Here is an 18,801-nt window from a genome sequence, read left to right as displayed (position 1 = left end):
AAACATAATACAGTACATTTATTTTTTAAATGATTTTTACACTAACTTGGGACCCTTTGTTGGGAGAAAGATGGGTTACAAGTGTACAAAATGATCTTTATCTCCGACAAATAGCAAAGTTAAGATAACAGAATTGCAGTACTGAAATACCTTCACTTAATCCAGTAAATGTATATTCAGTGTAGCTACCAAAAGCCAGATTTATGTATTGAAGAAATTCCAGGCTAACTTTTCCCTTGACTCTATGGATACCATAATCCAAGGACCAGCTGGTTATAATGCCCCAAAACAATCAACAGCTGCTCTTTAGACCACTCAAAACAATCCTTTTCAGTGTTTAGCCACAGCTCTCTTAAAAAGAGAAGGCAAAGCAGCATTCCATACAAACCACCACCACCCTTTTTTTCTAGTAGTCTGCTGTACAGCTATTACTTCCACTTCTGCATCCTTGTACATCTGATCTGTTCCACTAAAACAAGAGCCAAACACAAGAGACAAGGAGGATTTTATGAGCAAATTTATTTAAAGATTCTTAATGCAGTTCAGACCAGAAACTGCATAAGTAAACTGTTACATTCACTAAAAGTTCCCTCTTGTGACTAATCCCCACCCAACTGATGCATGATGCAGCTTGGGGCTCTCCTTGGTACTGACAGGAGCAGAGTCTTGCACTGAAAGAAGCCAGGAAGCCCTTGGACTTTTGAATTAGCAACAGCATATATGATCAAGTCTCTTAAAAACATTATTTATATATTTACAAAGCCAATCTGGTGATCAACAAGCTTCCCTTTGTGATAATAAGCTGAGAAAGGTCGGCCTTGAGGTGAAAGCCTTCAGATGAAGATACAGTATGGGAAAGCTCACAGGGCTGCTCTCATCTAACTGCTCCTTCTTGAATCCAGTGGTATGTTTGCTTCCCAACAGTGAGTAGACTTGCCTTTATCTCAGCTCAGAGTCGGGCTGATTAACAAAAGTTAGCCCACTGTTCATTTGCTCCCACAATAGATATGCCAAACTCAAACATCTCCATTTGTTTGAGGTTCTACTGGTCTACCAAGGACTGTGATAGTCTGAATCTATGATATGTTCTATTTTTTAAAAGACATTTTCAAGTAAGGACTTTCTGCGGTAAGATCTTAAGACAGTAGTTTCCCATGCTATGTCAAGCAAATAACAGAGAAATAATAAATCTGAATAGTACGCAAAAACATCCTTCAAAGTGATCTTCTCTTTCAGACAGATATACTGTATATCTGAAAAAGATCACTCTGAATGATATTTTTGAATATGAAGAGAGCCAGTGTCAATTTTACTTCATCATAGAGTTGGTGCAGAATCAAGCCTTTAAATAGCTTCCCAACTGAAATGTTGAAATACAATGTGTTCAGAAAGCAGTGTGCTTACTGTTCAGGGATGTTTTTCCCCTTTCACACCAATTCCAGTTCAACAACAGCAGTGACAAAGTTTCATTAACATCTTCATTCATGATGCTTATGACACAGTCTCTTCTTCTTATGCCAATTTTAATGAAGAAACACTTGATTTCCAATATACAAAACTCCAATTATATATATATATATATATTTGCAGCAGATGGATAAAAGCTTGGCTTGTGTTTTACTCAATAGCAAAAACTGATTCTAACTACAAGAAATATATGATTTGATTTTCAAGATATGTGACAAACTAGAAATAAATAACTATAAATACATTCAGATTTCCTATTCCAAAATTATGAAGGGATAACACAAAATGGGGAATTAACTGACCCACTTCTATTAGAGAAAATGATCCAACTTCTAGCAGTGAGAGACTCAAAAAGGACATAAATGAGGAAATAAATTGGTCCAGTAACAACAGTCTTGAAACATACCAATTGATATAACTCTGCAATCTCTCCTCTTAAATGACACTAGGTAGCTTTATTAGCTTTGGATATAGACAATGAAAGCAGCTTCCTTTCCAGAAGAGATTCAGTACCTTGGAGAGGCTGTAGCAGCCCCTCAATACAATTGTGCACCCCTTTTATGTGTGCATGCATGCACAACTGTATATGCAAAGAATCGTGCATACACACACACACACACACACAGGTGGATCAACATGCCACACACATGACTGGGCAGATCTTTCTTCATTCATCATTGGCAGCACTTGTTCCTCTTACTTCGCCTTGGTTACGCAACTGTGGAGAGCAAAACAGCAATCAGTCTGCGGTTACTACTGTCAAAGGTGGCAAGTGGCTTTGCTCATTTTTCCTGGGAAAGCAACTTGGTAGGATGCAGTTAAGCCATCACTGGTACAAAACACAACAAATGCTGTAAAATTTATTCAAACTCATGCCAAGCAGGTTGAAGGGCATACAATTAAGAATGATGGCAGGGCGGGGGGAACCCTTACTGGAGACCTTACACTTTATGTTTAGGAGCAAATGTCAACATTTTGGGTTGGAAAGACTACCTCTCTCAAGAAGGTATCCTTTTTGAACTTCCTTGAAGTAAATACTGGCTTGAGAGAAACTGCCTAGATTGCAACTATCGGCTGAGAGTTACTTCCCAAAATGGAAAAGAGTTTGTGGTTCCCACTTAAACCCCTACTTTCTGGGGGTGGGGGTGAAACATACAAAGTTACGAGTTTCCAAATTTATGAGATATCTCAGGGAAATCTCCAGGCTGTGCCACAAAGGAGAACAAATGCAGCAATTGGGGCAGGGTCTCCCCATCCCCCACTGTGAAAAGAAACCAAAGGTACCATGCTTACATGTCAAAATCCTTGTTTTTGATATGGACAAAGACCTGGTGTAGGCTAACATGATGCCTGAATAAGATGCCTGTGAAGTTCAGTTATGTGCCCTACAGCAGGAGTGGGCAGCACATCTTGCCTCAGCTACTCAAACCAATATGACTCTGGAAAGAAGAAGGGCACGTGTTGCCTTTGCACCACATCTCCTTCTAAAATAATGCCATTTCAAACAATGGAAGTGGTAGTGACAGCAGGAGGGTGCGGCCTGTGGTGAGCAAACGAATTGGCAGTTCACACTACTTTTGCCCAAGAGAATGTCATGGCTACATTGAGGAATCAGCAGTTGGGGTAGGAGGAATGGTAAAAGAGACACTTGGATGCCATTAGGTCAATAGGGAGACTCTGAATGTCTGGGTTTGGTAAGAAATACCCCTTTGTCAGGAGAGGCCTGAGTTCCTCAGTACCCACCAAGTCACTTACACAGTTTGATTTTTGCCTTTGGCCCTACACAGGATTCCTCTAGACGTCGGCAGCCAATGTACCTCGAACAGAACCCTTCTTACGGATCTAAATGCAAAATAAAATGTAAGCAACCAGGCAGTTATCCAAGCAGGTTAGCAGGGCTGGATTACAGTGCCAAGAAAAAAGCTTTTGTTGGCCAGTACTAAGGAGGCTCTTGCCCTGCAAAAAAATATACAGGACAAAGAGCACCTCATCTGCCCATCTTTCCTGCACAACATACAGCTCAAGCAAACTGCTAGAATATCTCTGTCACTAAGGCCTCTTCCCAGTGGAGAAGAAAATGGGGAACACGTGTTGCTGAATGTTATGTACTGGCAGACTGGAACAGTGAATTGATGAAATGCTGCAAATACAATATAAGAATCCACCAAATTCTAGTGAGTGTTGTATGTTTTTAATACAACAACAAAAAACATATCTTGGGTTTTTGAGCTTCCCAAACCACAGCTACGGCTTGGAGAACTGCCTGATATTTCTCCTTCCTATTGGGTCCCTCTTATGTAAGTATTTAGGAACTATCAGATGCAAGATACTTCAACATAGTTTGAGAGCAGGAAAATACTGCATAGAAAAGAAGATGAAACAGAGACTAAAGGACAAATCACAGAGAAATGAAAGATCAGTTGGAGAAAATATGAAGCTGCCAGAAAAAAAAGCGGAACAGACCAAGACTTGATACTAGGTGAAAGACAGAGTCTCAAAAGTCACTCTCCCCCTCCATCCCTATTAAGTGGCCATGGCACCCAGTCAGATACATCTGTTCCTCTGATCATGAGGACATCTGTTGGAGACCCAGATGCACATGGATATAGTGTTAAAGATTCCTGCGATCCTGAAAGCTAGAAATAACAGCAAGGCATTGCTACTTGTATCTGTGCAAAGGCCAACATCTTCCAATGGGCTGCACACTGTCAATAAGAAGCAAAGAACAAGAAGAGGCAGGTAGGCAGAAGGGAAATTCAGTGCCCCTTACAGTGGTTGGAAAGACAATAATTCGAAAGCAATCAGAGACAGATAGCAAAGAATAGTACATCCTAGCAAAAAACCAGTAAAACTTTTAATAAGCATCATGTTTGCAAACCAAAACCTCAGACAGTACTGGTGGCAAAAGGAGCAAACAGTTTAAAAATTTTATTGCAAACAGCATCTAAATCAAGGTCACTCCTATAAGAAAGAGCTGATCATCAAACAAACCTCTTACTCATGGCCTATGATGTCTTTACTGCATGTTTGCAGAGAGACGGAAGGGAAGGAATCATCTGACATTAGTCAATATATTTTGGTTGGAACATCTGCTCATGAGCCAGTATATTCTGGTGAAAAAGCCAGCAGACAAAATGATCCTCTGCTCATCGGCACAGGGCCTCACTGAAGGGAAAAGCCTGCTGCAAAACTTCTTTTATTCTACTTTTACTACATGTCTTCTTGTTCCAAACATGTACACTCAGAATCTCTCCCACTATACTGATGTGCTAGTGAGGAGCAGCAGTGAATTATCTAGAAGCCTCTAAAGCAGACCCAGTGCTGGTGTATGGAGATGCCAAGTAAAAACTAATCTGACAGCACCCTTACCGCTTCCAGCTCTCTCTGCGTTTCATCCTCCATCCGCCGGATATCCTCCATCGTGAGATCAATCCATCTATCAATCCAGCAGAAAAGCTGACGATGGAAGTTGGTAAATATCCTCTTTTCTTGCTAAAAAAGAGAAATGGGGGAAGAGTAGGTTTAAACCACTGCATCTTGGCTGCCAAACTGCAGCATCTCCATTCTTCCTGTAGCTATCAAAGTCTGGCCTCTTGCCTTGCCAGCTGACCCTCCCCTGGAAAGGACAGAACAGCACAGAAGCAGGGAATTTCCATAAGTGGTGCCCTTTTCCTTTGCCAGCAACACAAACCACAGACTGCAGGGTCTCTCCTTTCTGTTTCTGGATGAGAACTCCTAGCATCTCACCTTCTGAATAAAGTTTTCAATTTTGTTCTGCAGTCCCCACCATTTAAACTTGATTGTCACCAGCTTGTAAGCACACATTTTTGGACAGTCTTCATCAGCTGCCAGCTCTTTCTGTTTGGAGGGAAACACAAATGCGAAGAGTTGAATGGGAGGTTTCTGTTTGACTTGTGTGCACTGCAATGCAAGTTAGTCACTATGGAAAAGGCATTAACAAGTAATCCAACTATACACGTTTGAACTGTACACACTGAAGTCACTCCTGTTAAAAATTAGTTTTATAATTATTACACATGCAAAGCAAATTAAGTGTTGACTCACAAATTCTGAACTTTGTCCTAAGCTGCTGTGAAGTGCCTGCTTTGCGTCTCAACTATCATTTAGAGAATTTCAAAGTCCTACAGAACTCTTTGAATTACATGAAAGACACAGTTTGCCTGTAAGACTGGAGAATCCATGAGCCTTTCCACTTTGTTGTACTCACAGTGAAAACATCAGACAGAATATTTTTAAAACAAGCCTTATATGGCTGCTCGCACATTTAAGAAGCAAGTTCTATGGAATGAGAAGTTGGCTGTTTTTCTCCTCAGTATCTACGATCTCATTGAAGGCCAGATAACTTAAGACTCATAAATTTCAGAAGAGTGAAAACATAAGGAAAGTGATGCTGAATCAGACCAGAAAACATTCTAAGTCCTGTATTAATTCCTCTGCCGCTGGGATTCAGTGACATTCTACCTAGGACTAGCAGCTAGTTAAGTGGGCAGTTTCCAGGTGCTTCCCACTCTCCTGAGACACCACTTCAACATACTGATGATGTATTTTTGAAGCCCTGGTGGGGGCTGTCCTGTTTGTTCTTAGATGTATACTATAGTATTTTAAAAAAAATATGCTGCTGCTTATTTAAATGGCATCTGTCATTGTAGCTCACATCAGCTTAACTGCAGTAAAGGCTACTCGTGACTGTTATTTGTGTTGTTTTCTGCAATTCCTCTGGCTACTTCTGCATGGAATCCAAAATAGCCAAGCCATGTTATCTGCATTAATAAATGATATTAACTGTTATTCCCCAGTGATAAGACCTCTGGGAAATTCATCATGCCTGCATCACAGTGCCTAGTTTTGCTGTCACGTATTTCAAATGATTATGAACAAGTGAACTGGTAGCATAAAAATCCTGAACAGAACAAAACAAACACAGCCAGATGCCTTATTATTTCCCACCAACTTCTACTACAATAGCGTGCCTACGCTATCACTGGGATTTTGTTTAAAGCCATAGCGCCTTTAAAGCCAGATCAAGTTTTGCACTTAAAACAGTATTTAATAACAAAAAGGCAAAGGGAAGCTAGACATGAGTCTGTTCATTCACACACTTTGTAAAGCCCAGAAGGTTAACTACTGATAGCAAAGAAAAGCAAACTGTAAAACAGATCCAACCCAATTGCCAGCATCAGAGTTAAATAGAATGCTCAGAAAGAGCACAACCTCCAGAGCAGAGGGCCATTCGCTGAAAGAGAAAGCAAAGATGAACACTCCATGAGGATGCTGCCCAATTTGTGATTACTGCTGCCTCTATTTTACAAGTAGTAAGAGCTAGCTACAGCAGAGGAAGCTGATGTATTAAACCTCCCAAACACATCAAAACATTCTAATATGGTTGAGCTATAAGTAAACCTGCAGAGAATAAAAAATGACTGTTCTTTGAAAAAGCAGGTGGATAAATCCTTGGAGAGAAGGGACAACTCACAGCAAGCTATTCTCAAGTACAGAGCACTGAGTCTACAGATGAAAAAGCCTCAGAGCTAAACCTCCTGAGAACACGTTTAATACTAATGAGGATTTCTTTAATAATCCATTCTCCCTTAATACGTCTGACTTCAAAGCTGCAATGAATCAGTTAAATGTTCAACAAAAAGTCAAAAATCAATGTGTAGTATTTTATTTGACGTTTAAATTGAGTGCATGAAAACATTATCTCACAAAAATAAGAGCACTTTCCATCAAAATGTTCTTTCGTATTTTCTTCTTGCAACCATACGATAAGCTGAGCCAGCTCAGGGCAAGAAGCTGAAGCAGTGAATTGAGGGGTTCAAATAAATTCACAATGCATCTTGAATTGAGGAAATGGGGACACAAGAACCAAAAAGTTTTCTTTAGTCTCCCTGAGGTCCAGGTGGAAAAGCAGGCTATACTGCGAGCAGCCTCTGGGAAAGCAGTCAGTGTATGTGTGCATCTATCTCAGAAAAGAGAACTGAAGAACCTTCTTGAAATCCATTACTGTATAAAAGAAGAATCAGGCCAGAGCAAACTGAACTGCAGAGAACGCCTCCAAGCGCATGCCCCAAAAAGGATCAAGGAGTCGGGAAAGATTCAATACATCATTGGACATACCAAGTGAAGTTGCCCGGTAGAGTACAGCTGCCTGCTACATTTCTGTGTCCAGGCAACTTTTTTTGTATTTTATGCTTTGCGTTTGCTTTGCCATATACAGTCTATTATACACCTGGTGTGCTTTCCTCACACATTCTGCTTGGGGTGTTTGCCAATTCTCATTTTACTCACTGCTTTGTTGTGATATCCCTGGTAGGTAAAAGGCACCTGAATGCTAGTGGAGAATGAACTAACACTGGAAGTTGGGTGAGTTTCATAAACATTACCAAATGCCTTTTAAAAGATACAGCTCCTCTGCAGTAATTTGGAAGTCACACAGTCAATTCGCAGGGAGTATTGCTTGGATGGTAATGTATGTATAGCTTATTAAAAAGCTGAGACGACAGCAGTGTAGGGTTACCTACAAACAGAAGAGGTGCAAGCAAGTCTAAAGAACATGGAAGGCCATGTTCTTTTCCCACAAACCTTTCCATTTGCTTTGAAATATGTGGTTGTCCCATCAAATTCAAAATATTACCAAAACCAGCCTGCCTGTGTTATTTTAACTGCCACCCATTTTTTTTAGGATTAAAGCCCCTAATGCTATACAGTGTCTTATAAATCAAGTAAAAGTTGATACATTCAATCCATCTCTTGTGCTTCAGTCTGACTGGTAATCCCCCGACACAGTCAAAACTGCATCTTTACACAGAGGGTTTGACAGGGCTCATGTCAGGGCTGTAAAGACAGAAGGCCTGTTCTGCGTCCTGATGTTTCTGCTCAGAATAACTGGCATGCTGTTCCCACTGCTCGGGGAATTCAGGTTCAGCAACAGGGACAGAACTGCGCTTGAGAAAGAAGAGCAGGGAGGAAGCAGCATTTTTACTGAAACAGCAGCTACAAGTCCCACAAGAGCTGCTCAGTGTTGACTTTTCCTGCTGATCCATACTGTAATGGAAGAAAGGTCAGCTTGTATTACCTTCCAGTCAGGCCCCAAAGGACCTCTCTTGGTCTTGACTGACTGGAATAATGCTGGATCCTCATCAGCTTTGTAGTCCTGTGAATTCAAAAACACAATAAGAAATGTATGCTCTCGCTGCTAAAAACACACAACATTATTTAAATGGTGTCTGCTATTGTAGTTCACATGCAATTGATTTACAACAAAGACTCCAAACAAATCTAAGTTTAAATGGAAGCTGGTCCCATTCATTTCACTGGAGCTTCCTCCCATGTTCTGCACTCCAGCAACCAACCAACCATGCAAGTAAGAAAAAATGAAAGAAACAAACCATGTGGGCATTTTGCCTAGATGTGAGGAGGAGAAGTTTGCTCTCCCATCATTCCCCACTACTATGCTATAAGATAAGAGATGGAAAAGCAAATAAACCTGCTGCAGCATTTTACTGTACAAATGTGATGTAATACAATGCCTGCTGGAAAGGGTTGTCACCTCTTTCTTCAGCATGGATGACAACTGCCATCCCCAGAAAGAATCTCTATGGCTAAAACACACATAGCAGGCTTGGACAAGGCCTAACAAGACAACAAAGACATGTTCTTTCCAAGACACTTCAGTTCATTTAAAAAACATCCTGCTCTGCATTGCTAAATACATCAAGCATCCATGATATCCTAATATTTGTATGTTAATAAGCCATTTCAAAATGGCATTAATAAGGGCTGGAACCAGAGTCAGCTGCAGCTTTGAATCAAACCAAAGAGAAACTTACAGCAAGACTAGTACTCCTCACTTTCTTTAACTTATTAAAACTAAGTGTTAATGGAAACATTTTCAAAAAGGTAATTCAAGAAGCACCTGGTGCTAAGGGAAGCAAAGGCTGAATCCTGTCACAAATTGAAGGAGATGGAACTAGCAGTTTCATGAAAAGTAGCCCTGAATGATTCAAGGTACTTCCTGCTACACACTCGACTTTTAGTTATTTCTCGAAAATTGCTGTTTTAAGTGCCAAGAGGAAGCTTCAAAAATAGAAAAAAGTAGTTCACACTCTTGCTCAGGGAAGCAGACTGGCAGAAGCACAGTTTCCCACTTCCCTGGTCATGATTTCAGCCCCTTTGTTAAAGAGCAGCACATACTCTCAATCAAAATAAAAAAGAGACAGACTATTCTGTGAAGACTCAAGAGAAAACCTGAAGTGTGTTTGGGGGGGGGGGAGGAGAAGGACTTGGGGCACCATCTTTGGGCAATGACTCCTGAGAAGAGATTGCATGGCTTTGAATGAATGTGTACCTACAACTAAATCACACTGCATCTAGTGCAATTTACTCATAGATGTGTGTTTTCAACCATACTCCTAGCGTCACACCCCACCCAAGAGAGAGGATGACGGTGGCTTAACCAGTGCTGATGGGCCTAAACCCTGTGTGCTGGCCCACCCAGGACTAACAACCATGGAGATAATACAAGAAAGCCAACAAGAACAGAGCAGGAAGAATGCAAATCAATCTGCACTTCACATCCTTTCTCAGCACGAGAGAAAGAGAGAGAGAGAGTTACAAAGCTGACTTCAATCTTGTGTGTTTGCTCTGCTTATTTTCTTCCAAATCAGTTCCAAAAGTGCAATCTTTTCTGTAGCAAATTGTGTGTCTCCTTCTGCTTACACTTTGAAGATTCCTCCTCTCCAGGGATGTGACTTTTGTATACAAATCACATAAAACTGCTTAGACAAAGCTCTGGAGATGATTAGAAGGAGCCAGGTTTAAATTTATACCTTAAGAAAGCAGCAGATGTCAGCTGAATCATTTGTATACATTTCAAAAGGCACAAGGCTGGCATCTGAGTTTCATTAGGACCTTCAGGAGGATGCCTGGTTTGGAGCCTGGCTGTTTATTGATCAGAATTTTGAAACAAAAAGAACTGCCACGCTAGAATTGTTTGGCCAAGGTTCACTCAAAACCAAGGCCAAAAGTTTAACTTAACATGAGCATAAGCAGCTGGAGAGCAATCTCCCCCTGCTTCATTCACAAGGTTATCTGTTTCCTTTGCAGTCAAGCTTACAATTGCAAGGAATACACATAATTTAGCAAAGACAGCATGTATTCTCTCAACTACAAAATAACTAGTCATTGAAAGCAACAGGAAAGGCCTTTTCTACCAAGATATCTCCTTTCTGAACCAACACAGGAACTAAAAGCAGAACATCACAAGTATTGCAAAACATTGCATAGACTATGAGGAAGAAATTGGCCGATGAAATGGATACAAGGCAACATCAAAGGTCTGTCCTCAGCTAGTTAAGGAGACAAAGCTCTAATCACTGGGATTGCACAACATGACCTTACTCTCTGTATCCCACTGTGCTTAGGAGTCACCGCCTCTTCCAAATGCAAAATTTTAGCTTTACACTGAAACCAATATGGCTAAGAATGGAGAATTCCAGTTACCAAGCAGGAATGAGATGAAGAGAGTGCCATCACATTATTTCATCAGGCACTACTGCATCTAGCTCCAAAAACTCCTCCCTGTGAGTTCCAACCAAGTCACTGTGAGTCATCTATCATGCAACACAGATTGAAAATGAAAACTGAGGCATGACATTCTGCTTAACGTGGACTGTTCTATTTAAGTTACCAGAAAGCTGTATTTCATTTTTAGAATGAGTTCTGAAATTCCCTATAGAGGAAATGGTGCATCCATATACCCACAAATCCCCTTTCTGGCCAGGAGACCAAACACAACTATGAAAGTCTCAGAAATGAAGCCAGCAAAAGTCAAGAAATGAGAGATAGTACCCCTGAGACACAAAAGTAGTGTTAAAACAGCAGGATCATGCAGGCCAGCCTAGTACAGCAATGCTAAGCATCTCAATGGATGCTTCTAATGGGGGGAAAAGAACCTTCTTGTTATCATGATTTATACATATGCTGTCACAAACCTATTTGAGCAACCCAGCAAATAACATTTATTTGCATACTATACCATGTTGCTGTCTAGCCAGATTAAAAAACATACACACAGAGAGAAAACAAGGTGAACTTACTCCTGGCTCCACTTGATTTCTGTCTGCAATGTCAATGTGGACAACTTCAACACTCTTCCACGTATTTGGGTCCAACTCATGCACCTGTGGGAAAGAGAGAAAACTCCATCGGCCCAGAGTTTGATTTTCCCCTGTGCCTTGTAGGAAAAAACCCAATCTGCTTGGTCTGATGAACATTTCTTTTGGAATGGGTGCCTGTTCCCCGAAACCTATCCCACTGCTTATAAAGATATGACTTCTGCTCTGGTATCAACAAGACAGAAGCACAAACTAAGCAAGGATTTTTGGTTCTGCTGGCTGGCATATAGATTGCCAATGCCTAGACGAAACTCTCCAGCAGCATCAAAGGCTGTGCACAATACAGGTGGTGGCAGAATATGGTTTGTCAGCTTACATTTTCTGAGGTCCCCAAGTCTGGCTTATGCCAAGTCTCAATTTTAATGAAGAAATCATCTTTCATATATTCATTCTGTTGGAAGTAGAAAGATAAAGCAGTCATTAATATGGTTTATCTGAATATCGTATTCCAGCACTGCATAACATTTCTCTCTAGCCTTGTAAGATACAGGGAGGGATGTGAAGGCATAAGCCCCTACTCTATATTCTCCTCAAAAGGCCAATCTCTCTCTGTGTGTATATACTGGAAGAGAAAAGTTAGCAGGGGACAGTGCTTAACATTTCTTAACGACACTGCCCATTCTCTCCTGCAGTCCTCTCAATATTTGGAGTATCAATAAAAATGCGTGCCTTTAGATATAATTTGTTGGGAAGAACTGGTAAGAGAAGATGGGAGTTGAGCACCCAACATTGGCACACCGATTCTCTACCCCACCCCTTTGACAAGGCTGCAAGGCTAGCAAACAAATCGGAGGACCAACAGGTTACAAGAACCTCCTGGGAGACACCCCTTCCACAACAGTACAGTCTGTGTACCTGGCCCTATAGAGGTCTTCAACTGGGACCACGCATAAGGCCACTCCTTTACCTTCCACAAACCCATGCATAGAAGTAGATGACATGTCCCAACCGCATATATTGGAAGCAACTATCCTTCCAGGACCTCAACTGTAACTGTCACAGGCTTGTTAATGTGACATGAGGGGCACTTAAGGGCAGGGGGATATGCACCCTTAAAATGGCAACAACGTCCAATAGCATCACCAATGTTTTCTATTTTAGGTGCTCTGGGCTACCTTGCATGCATCCAGATTCAGTGTGGCATCTGAAAAAACTTTCAAATACTATTATGCACCTCAGCACCCAATTATCTAGAAAACCTTGTACAGTAGCTAGAGGGACCATTCCTGATACCCAACATAATAGATGCCTCCATATGGATCAACTGGTCAATCAGGAACAAATAAAGTCTCAGAGTAGCCCCAACATTTACAAGCTAAGAGAATAATGATACTTACTGTTACGACTGAAACCGGGGGAGGCATGGAAAGAGAGAGAGAAGGGAGACAAAAGTGGATTCATTATAATATGGTAGCCATATGGTACGATTGCTAAGCTAGTGAAGGGGGATGAGAAGTTCTCTTAATGAATAATAACCTTATTTATCTCCTTACTGGGAAATAAATACATTCATCATTATTTGTATTTTTATATATATTACCACAAAACTAATGTAGCAGGAAATGGTAGCAATGAAGCAGCATTATAAAGACCGCTCAAGATACAACAAGTATAACGCAGCATTAGAGACTACATTACAAATGCCTGCTGGAATTTAATAAGTGAGGATTCAGAAAGGAAGTTATCCTATCACATAAACTAATTCAAAGTCAACAAGAACAGGAGTCAATAAAGAAACATGGAGTCCCTCTTGCCATTACACATTCCATGTGTCCTTTCAAACAAAGCTGCTAAACATGCACTTCCTTGAGAATGTGTCAGGATGAAGCACTTAAGTCTCTGCAACTTAATATCCAAGCTGAGGCAAGCACAGTTTACATCATGTTCCCTCAATTCCAAATGTGCTGGGGTGGCTACTGTTTCTCAATACAAACGAAAGGAACTTTTATGACACCTCAAACACTAAAAACAAGTCAGGATTAAAGTCTGATGAGCTCTGGCTGATATCCAGTTGTACACAATTCTATGCAGTTTGGGGAAATGGCAAATGAGAAATTATTTGTATGCCTTGAAAGCAGTGCTACAAGAGAATAGGGAACAAAAACTCACTTGTCCTGCAGTATGGGTACGCATTCCAGGCCTTTTCATGAAATACCAGAGAGCCTTCTGGAGCAAACATCCGAACAAATCCAGGAACTTTGCTGCAACAAACCAGAGTGGAAAACCAGCACTTGAGTCTCATCACATGAATGACAGTCCATGCTCCATTCTTAGCAGTCTGCTCAAAACAGCATTCCTCCCCTCAGCATGTTAAACATCCTATAACAAGCTTCTTCTATCTGCAGTTCAGCGCTGATGAACTGCAAAAATTAAGTAACAGGAAATTAGAAGAAGCAATCAAATTTATGAGCAGTGGGACCCCTCCAACTCCCCCCAAAAAACAATCTGGTGCTAAAATGAACAGCTTCCTGCCCAATAATGCCTCCAACAATCAAAGAAGCCACCCATGGCTGGTGAGAGACACTCCCCAGAAACAAACACTACCAAGCTGTGTTATTTCATGTACAAACTAGAGCCCTTCTGCCCACCTCACCGTGATCCTGTGCAGTCTCAGGGACAGGGAACCCAACCTTTTCAACCTGTTGTTTCAGCAGCCAGCAGTGGCTGTCTTTACCACCCGCTGCATTTCACTGCGCTTACCCAACTGTGACCTAGATCTTTTGCACCAAAATTTCTTAGGACAACACACATGTATTCCATGCAAAGAATGGGAGCCAGATATGGCAATTTTGTCTCTGTGTGCATGCGTGTCTTTGGAGCTGCCAAAGAAGAAAGCATTCAGAACATTCACATGCAGAAGCAGAAAGATAACTAGAATCCTGTGAACAACCTCTTACCTCTTCAGGTGGTAAATCTTGTGGGTATATTGTCCTTTTTCACCATCCTTCTCATAAGGCTCATTTGTTAAGACTTGAATCCCTTCACCACCACCTGTTTCATTTTTACTGGCTTCAGCCACAGAATAAAGTTGCCCCACTTGATACTAAAAGAAAAAGACAAAGCATAATGTCTTTTAAAAAGCACCCTCTGACTTTTCTAGTTATCACCTCACACCATTATTTATAGGATCTATGAGAAAGAACAGCACAAATGAAACCTAGAAGCACACCAGGAATGCATTTTCCATCCACTTTTAGGATGCTCTGCATTTCCTCTTTCTTGCCTGCTTCAGCAACTTAAGGCATGCCACAATTTTCACTTCCAAAGCAGAGTGATCTCCAGCCCTGCCACTGGATGTACAGTTCTCAGAAGCAAGACCATGCCCTGCCCACCAGCCTCAGATTGGTGTGTCTCCTGGGATGATTTTCGGAGCCCACAGTGTACCTACTCAGGCCCAGGGCCTGGCAGCCATGGACTTTTTGGTTTACCTTGGCCTTCTAGAAAACCAGGGCAGTTGATAGCAGATAATCCAACAGTTAAAACTATACAACTCAAAGAGCAGGAAAAACATTTGCTGCCTTTCCTGGCTACAAGCATCTAAGGACCAGTGCCCTGCTGGTGCAGAGACTCTGTGACAGAGTACCATGCCTTCTGCTTGACAAAAACCTAGGGAAGACCCAGGTGCAGGAGTGAGTGTGGGCACAGGAAACACATACCTCTTGCACAGAGCATGGCAGCACCACTCGGCTGAAAAGAAAAAGCAAAAGGCCAAGCATTAATGTTAGAAAAGACCTTTTTGCACAGTGCATTTGCAGGATAAGGCTATTCTTAGTGCTGGGCCAAGAAATAGACTCCCCCAATTCCAAGATATATATATCTTGCCCACATAAAACAGTTGCCTAATAAATTTTGCAAGTGTTCCTCTTTTAAGATACTTAGCATTTTCCTCTTCATCAGTTGGTTTTCACCACGGTGGCATCAGATGCCAAACAAAAAGTAATAATAAAACTGGGTATAAAGGCTAGTTGACTGTCCTTGCTCCTAAGTCCTCTCATGTCACTCTGCACAAGGAGTCCACAACCAGACTATGAGACTTTGCAACAGATTAAACAAAAGCCCCATTTCCTAGGAAGCATTTGCAATCTGACCTCCATGGACTATCAGTTTCACTAAGCATGCCACCCATGGAAAGCCAACACCATGAGGCAACAGCAAAAATAATTACTCCTTTATGACAGTGATTTTGGAAGCAACAAGGATAAGCTGGACTGGGATTTGACTATTTCTGTGACAGGCTAATCCTCTCTCCAGAGATTTATGATCAGATATTCCTGTACTTCTACAAATTTTGTGATTTATGCTGTTATGGATTTTATTAGGTTTAATTGTTCAGTCTACCTTGAGGACTTAGAGTTGAAGACAGAACAAAACCTTCATATGGAAAAGAAATACTGGTAGAAAAAGATGTTTCTGTTCCATTTGGGAAAATGCATTATTCTGTTGCAATCTTGTGTTGGAGAGAAATGCTGATGGTCTGCATGTCACTTTTGTTCATGTTTGTTTTACCTGATTATATGCTAGTTGTGGTATTTCAGTGAAGTTCTGCACAAACGCTTGTCTAGGAAGTCTGATCTGCCCCGTCAAGACTGAGGGCAAAATGTGACTTTTACCCTAGCAATTCAGTTTGGATTTTATTGTATAGGCTTAGTCAGTGATACTGAAGGAAGGGTCTTTAAAGTTTGCTTCTCTTGGTTCAGCTGTCTTCTGCTACCTGAGGACAGTTCACTGCTGAGAACTCCTGTGAGAAGCAACAAACACTAATATCCAAGCATCCTGCTGAACTTTTCTCTGGAACAGACCCATCAAAATGAGTCTCAAATGCTTGAGACTTGAAATTACTTTGAAAACATCTCAGTTCTGGCTAGAAAGGTCACCTTTAACTGTCTTCCATACTTTCAACATGCCGGCAAATCCATTCTTCAATTAGAGCTTTAAAGTGACCACATCATCATTACCAAGCCAATCCACTCCGCTGCCCCCACCCGTCCCCGAGATTGATGACAGAAAAAGACTGAAGTTCCAAGCGTTGTCAAGAAAAGGAGGAGAGCAAATGCTCTTCAAACAGGACGAACCAAGGAGAACACCCGAACCCGATGGGGGACCCAGAGCAACTGGCCCCGCACCTCTCCCTAGAAGCAAAGCTACATGAAACGAAAACAACCGAGGAGGCGCCGCTGGTTTCGTTAGGTCCTGATTCAAACTTTCCTCCTGAGTCATACTCTCCCTGCTTCTGCTTTTGGGCCGGAAAGGAGCCACACTCCTTTCTGCCCAAGTTTATAAAGCCCTTCAACTACACCGTCTCCCAAATCTCCTCAACCCAGTTCGGGCTTGAAGATCCTTGGGGGCTGGGGCAGAGTAAGGAGAAGGAAGGAAGGAAACGGAGCGCCGGGGCTGAACACGGGCCTTCCCCACGGAAGGTCCCAAGTTCACTGCCCGGCAACACCGCGAACAGAGCTGGGAGACCCGGAGGCGGCCAATCAGCGAAATTTGCCAGCCGGTGCAACGAAGGCCGAGCCAGGCGGACCAAGGGCCCGACGTGCCGGGCAGGAAAGAGAGAAGCCAGCCCAGCGGGGACTGGGAATCGCTCACGGCCACCAGCCCGGAAACGCAGGGCGCCCGTCGCCGGCGCCTCCCGGCTCCGCCAGAGGACCACGTGCAGCAGCGACAGCTGCAGCAGCAGAGTGCGGAGGGAGCGACCCGGGTGGCTTCGCTCGGCGTCGGTGTCGGGCGACCTAGGAAAGAAACGGCGGCGCGACCGGAGCTCCATTTCGGACCCGGGACTCACAATTCCTTGATGAGCACCATCTTCCCGCAGGCAAAGGCCTAACGCGCAGGCGCAACCGGCACCACCTACCCACAAACCACTTCGCAAGGGACTTCCGGGAATTCAGGCCCACCCTTCCTTAAAAGGAAGCCAATCGTCGTTGTGCTTCTGGACCTCTGCGCCCCACCTCTTCATTCTAGCCAGCCAATCGAAGCTGTACCTGGGAGATTGGGTTTCCGCCCATCCAGTGCGTCCCGTCGTAACCACTCATCGGGCGGGAGAACGGCCGGGTCATATTCACCAGCCAATGCCACGACTCGCTGCTTGGCCTCCCAGCCAATCATGGCGCCCCGCTCCCGCCCTTTGACCGGACCAGAACTGCACCGCAGAGACCGAGAGTGGATACAGTGACTCACAGGCGGAAGTACCGCCCTCCCGATCACCGCGGTGAAGAGGCCGTGAGACTCTGCGTCTGAGTGGGCGACTTCCTATTGCCACCCACAGGCGGAAACCAGCACGACCCTGCAGGGTTACAATTCAGGAGACTCCTCCCCCTCCCATGCGGGAGGCCTGTCCGCGGCGGAGCTGCCAAAGGGAGCAGCGACCGAAACTGGCTCCTCAGTTCGGGGTGTGTGACACCGAAGAGCCCTTTACGAAGGGACGCTGCCGTGGGGATCCGGATGAGCTCAGGTCTGACAAGGCGAGCGCGCCCCTCTCCCGAGCCGTCGCTGTGGCCCCGCGTGAGCAAAGAGCGAGTGTGTTTCCTGGGCGTGGATTCTTTCCGTCGCGGACTCGGAAGAGCCACCCCTTTCGCCGCTCTTTCTTCTTAAGTCTACCGTAGTCCTCAACGACAACGGGGATGTGTCGGCCTAGAGCGGCTTCCGGTTTTTAAGTGCGACCCTTATGCCTGCTGCAGGGGCTCCGGTCCGTTGGTGCGACATCCTCCCTTCTTCCGGTACTAGGCTTGGGTCGGTTGGAGGTAGCGAAGAGAAGCTGAGGGGGGGAGTGTCGCTTTGCAGTTCCTATTAGCTCCAGGCACCCCCGCCCACCCGCCTTCATCAAGGGACGGTGGGAAACTGGTTTCCAAGTAGAGCCCAGGACAGCCGCTGCTATCTTACAGGTACTAACGAGATAGACTCCTCCTTCCTCCGGCTCCCGAGGTCTTGCAAACCGGAGGATGCTGACCCTCTCGTGTGCGTCTGACCATTCGGGCAGCTGCCGTGTGAACAGAATGCTAGATCAGGCTTGGCTGCCCTTCTAACGAGGGCGCGTGGCGGAAGGGATGACCGGTGTCAGCCTTGGGAGCACGTAAGCTACTGGCGGCTGGCAGGTTGCCCCTCAAGCTCCAAAGGGCACAGTCACAGCTGGGTTTCT

At 43.5% G+C, this 18,801-nt stretch overlaps 1 protein-coding gene across 1 annotated transcript; it reads right to left on the bottom strand.

The window, feature by feature from the left end:
• Positions 1-502: 502 nt before the first annotated feature.
• PITPNB (phosphatidylinositol transfer protein beta) lies at positions 503-17,545 on the bottom strand. The gene is made up of 11 exons (XM_020801861.3): positions 17,449-17,545; positions 15,320-15,350; positions 14,561-14,706; positions 13,773-13,864; positions 13,001-13,008; positions 11,980-12,054; positions 11,586-11,669; positions 8,564-8,641; positions 5,215-5,325; positions 4,837-4,959; positions 503-2,185 (listed from the first exon to the last, which is right to left on the bottom strand). Exons 1-11 carry the CDS (start codon positions 17,466-17,468, stop codon positions 2,135-2,137), a joined length of 819 nt encoding a protein of 272 aa, XP_020657520.1. The 5' UTR covers positions 17,469-17,545; the 3' UTR covers positions 503-2,134.
• Positions 17,546-18,801: the final 1,256 nt, after the last annotated feature.

Source organism: Pogona vitticeps, chromosome 14 (assembly GCF_051106095.1).
Source record: "Pogona vitticeps strain Pit_001003342236 chromosome 14, PviZW2.1, whole genome shotgun sequence".
Taxonomy (NCBI): domain Eukaryota; kingdom Metazoa; phylum Chordata; class Lepidosauria; order Squamata; family Agamidae; genus Pogona; species Pogona vitticeps.
The sequence above is the reverse complement of the archived record's forward strand: the minus strand, read 5'-3'. Positions and strand labels throughout refer to the sequence as shown.

Excerpts from the sequence above, each read along its gene's own strand:
- PITPNB (XM_020801861.3), bottom strand. The coding sequence starts at position 17,468 with ATGGTGCTCATCAAGGAATT. Across the intron at positions 14,707-15,319 it reads TGCCATGCTCTGTGCAAGAG|TATCAAGTGGGGCAACTTTA; the intron begins GTATGTGTTTCC and ends TTTTTCTTTTAG. Across the intron at positions 11,670-11,979 it reads ACTTGGGGACCTCAGAAAAT|GTGCATGAGTTGGACCCAAA; the intron begins GTAAGCTGACAA and ends TCTTTCCCACAG.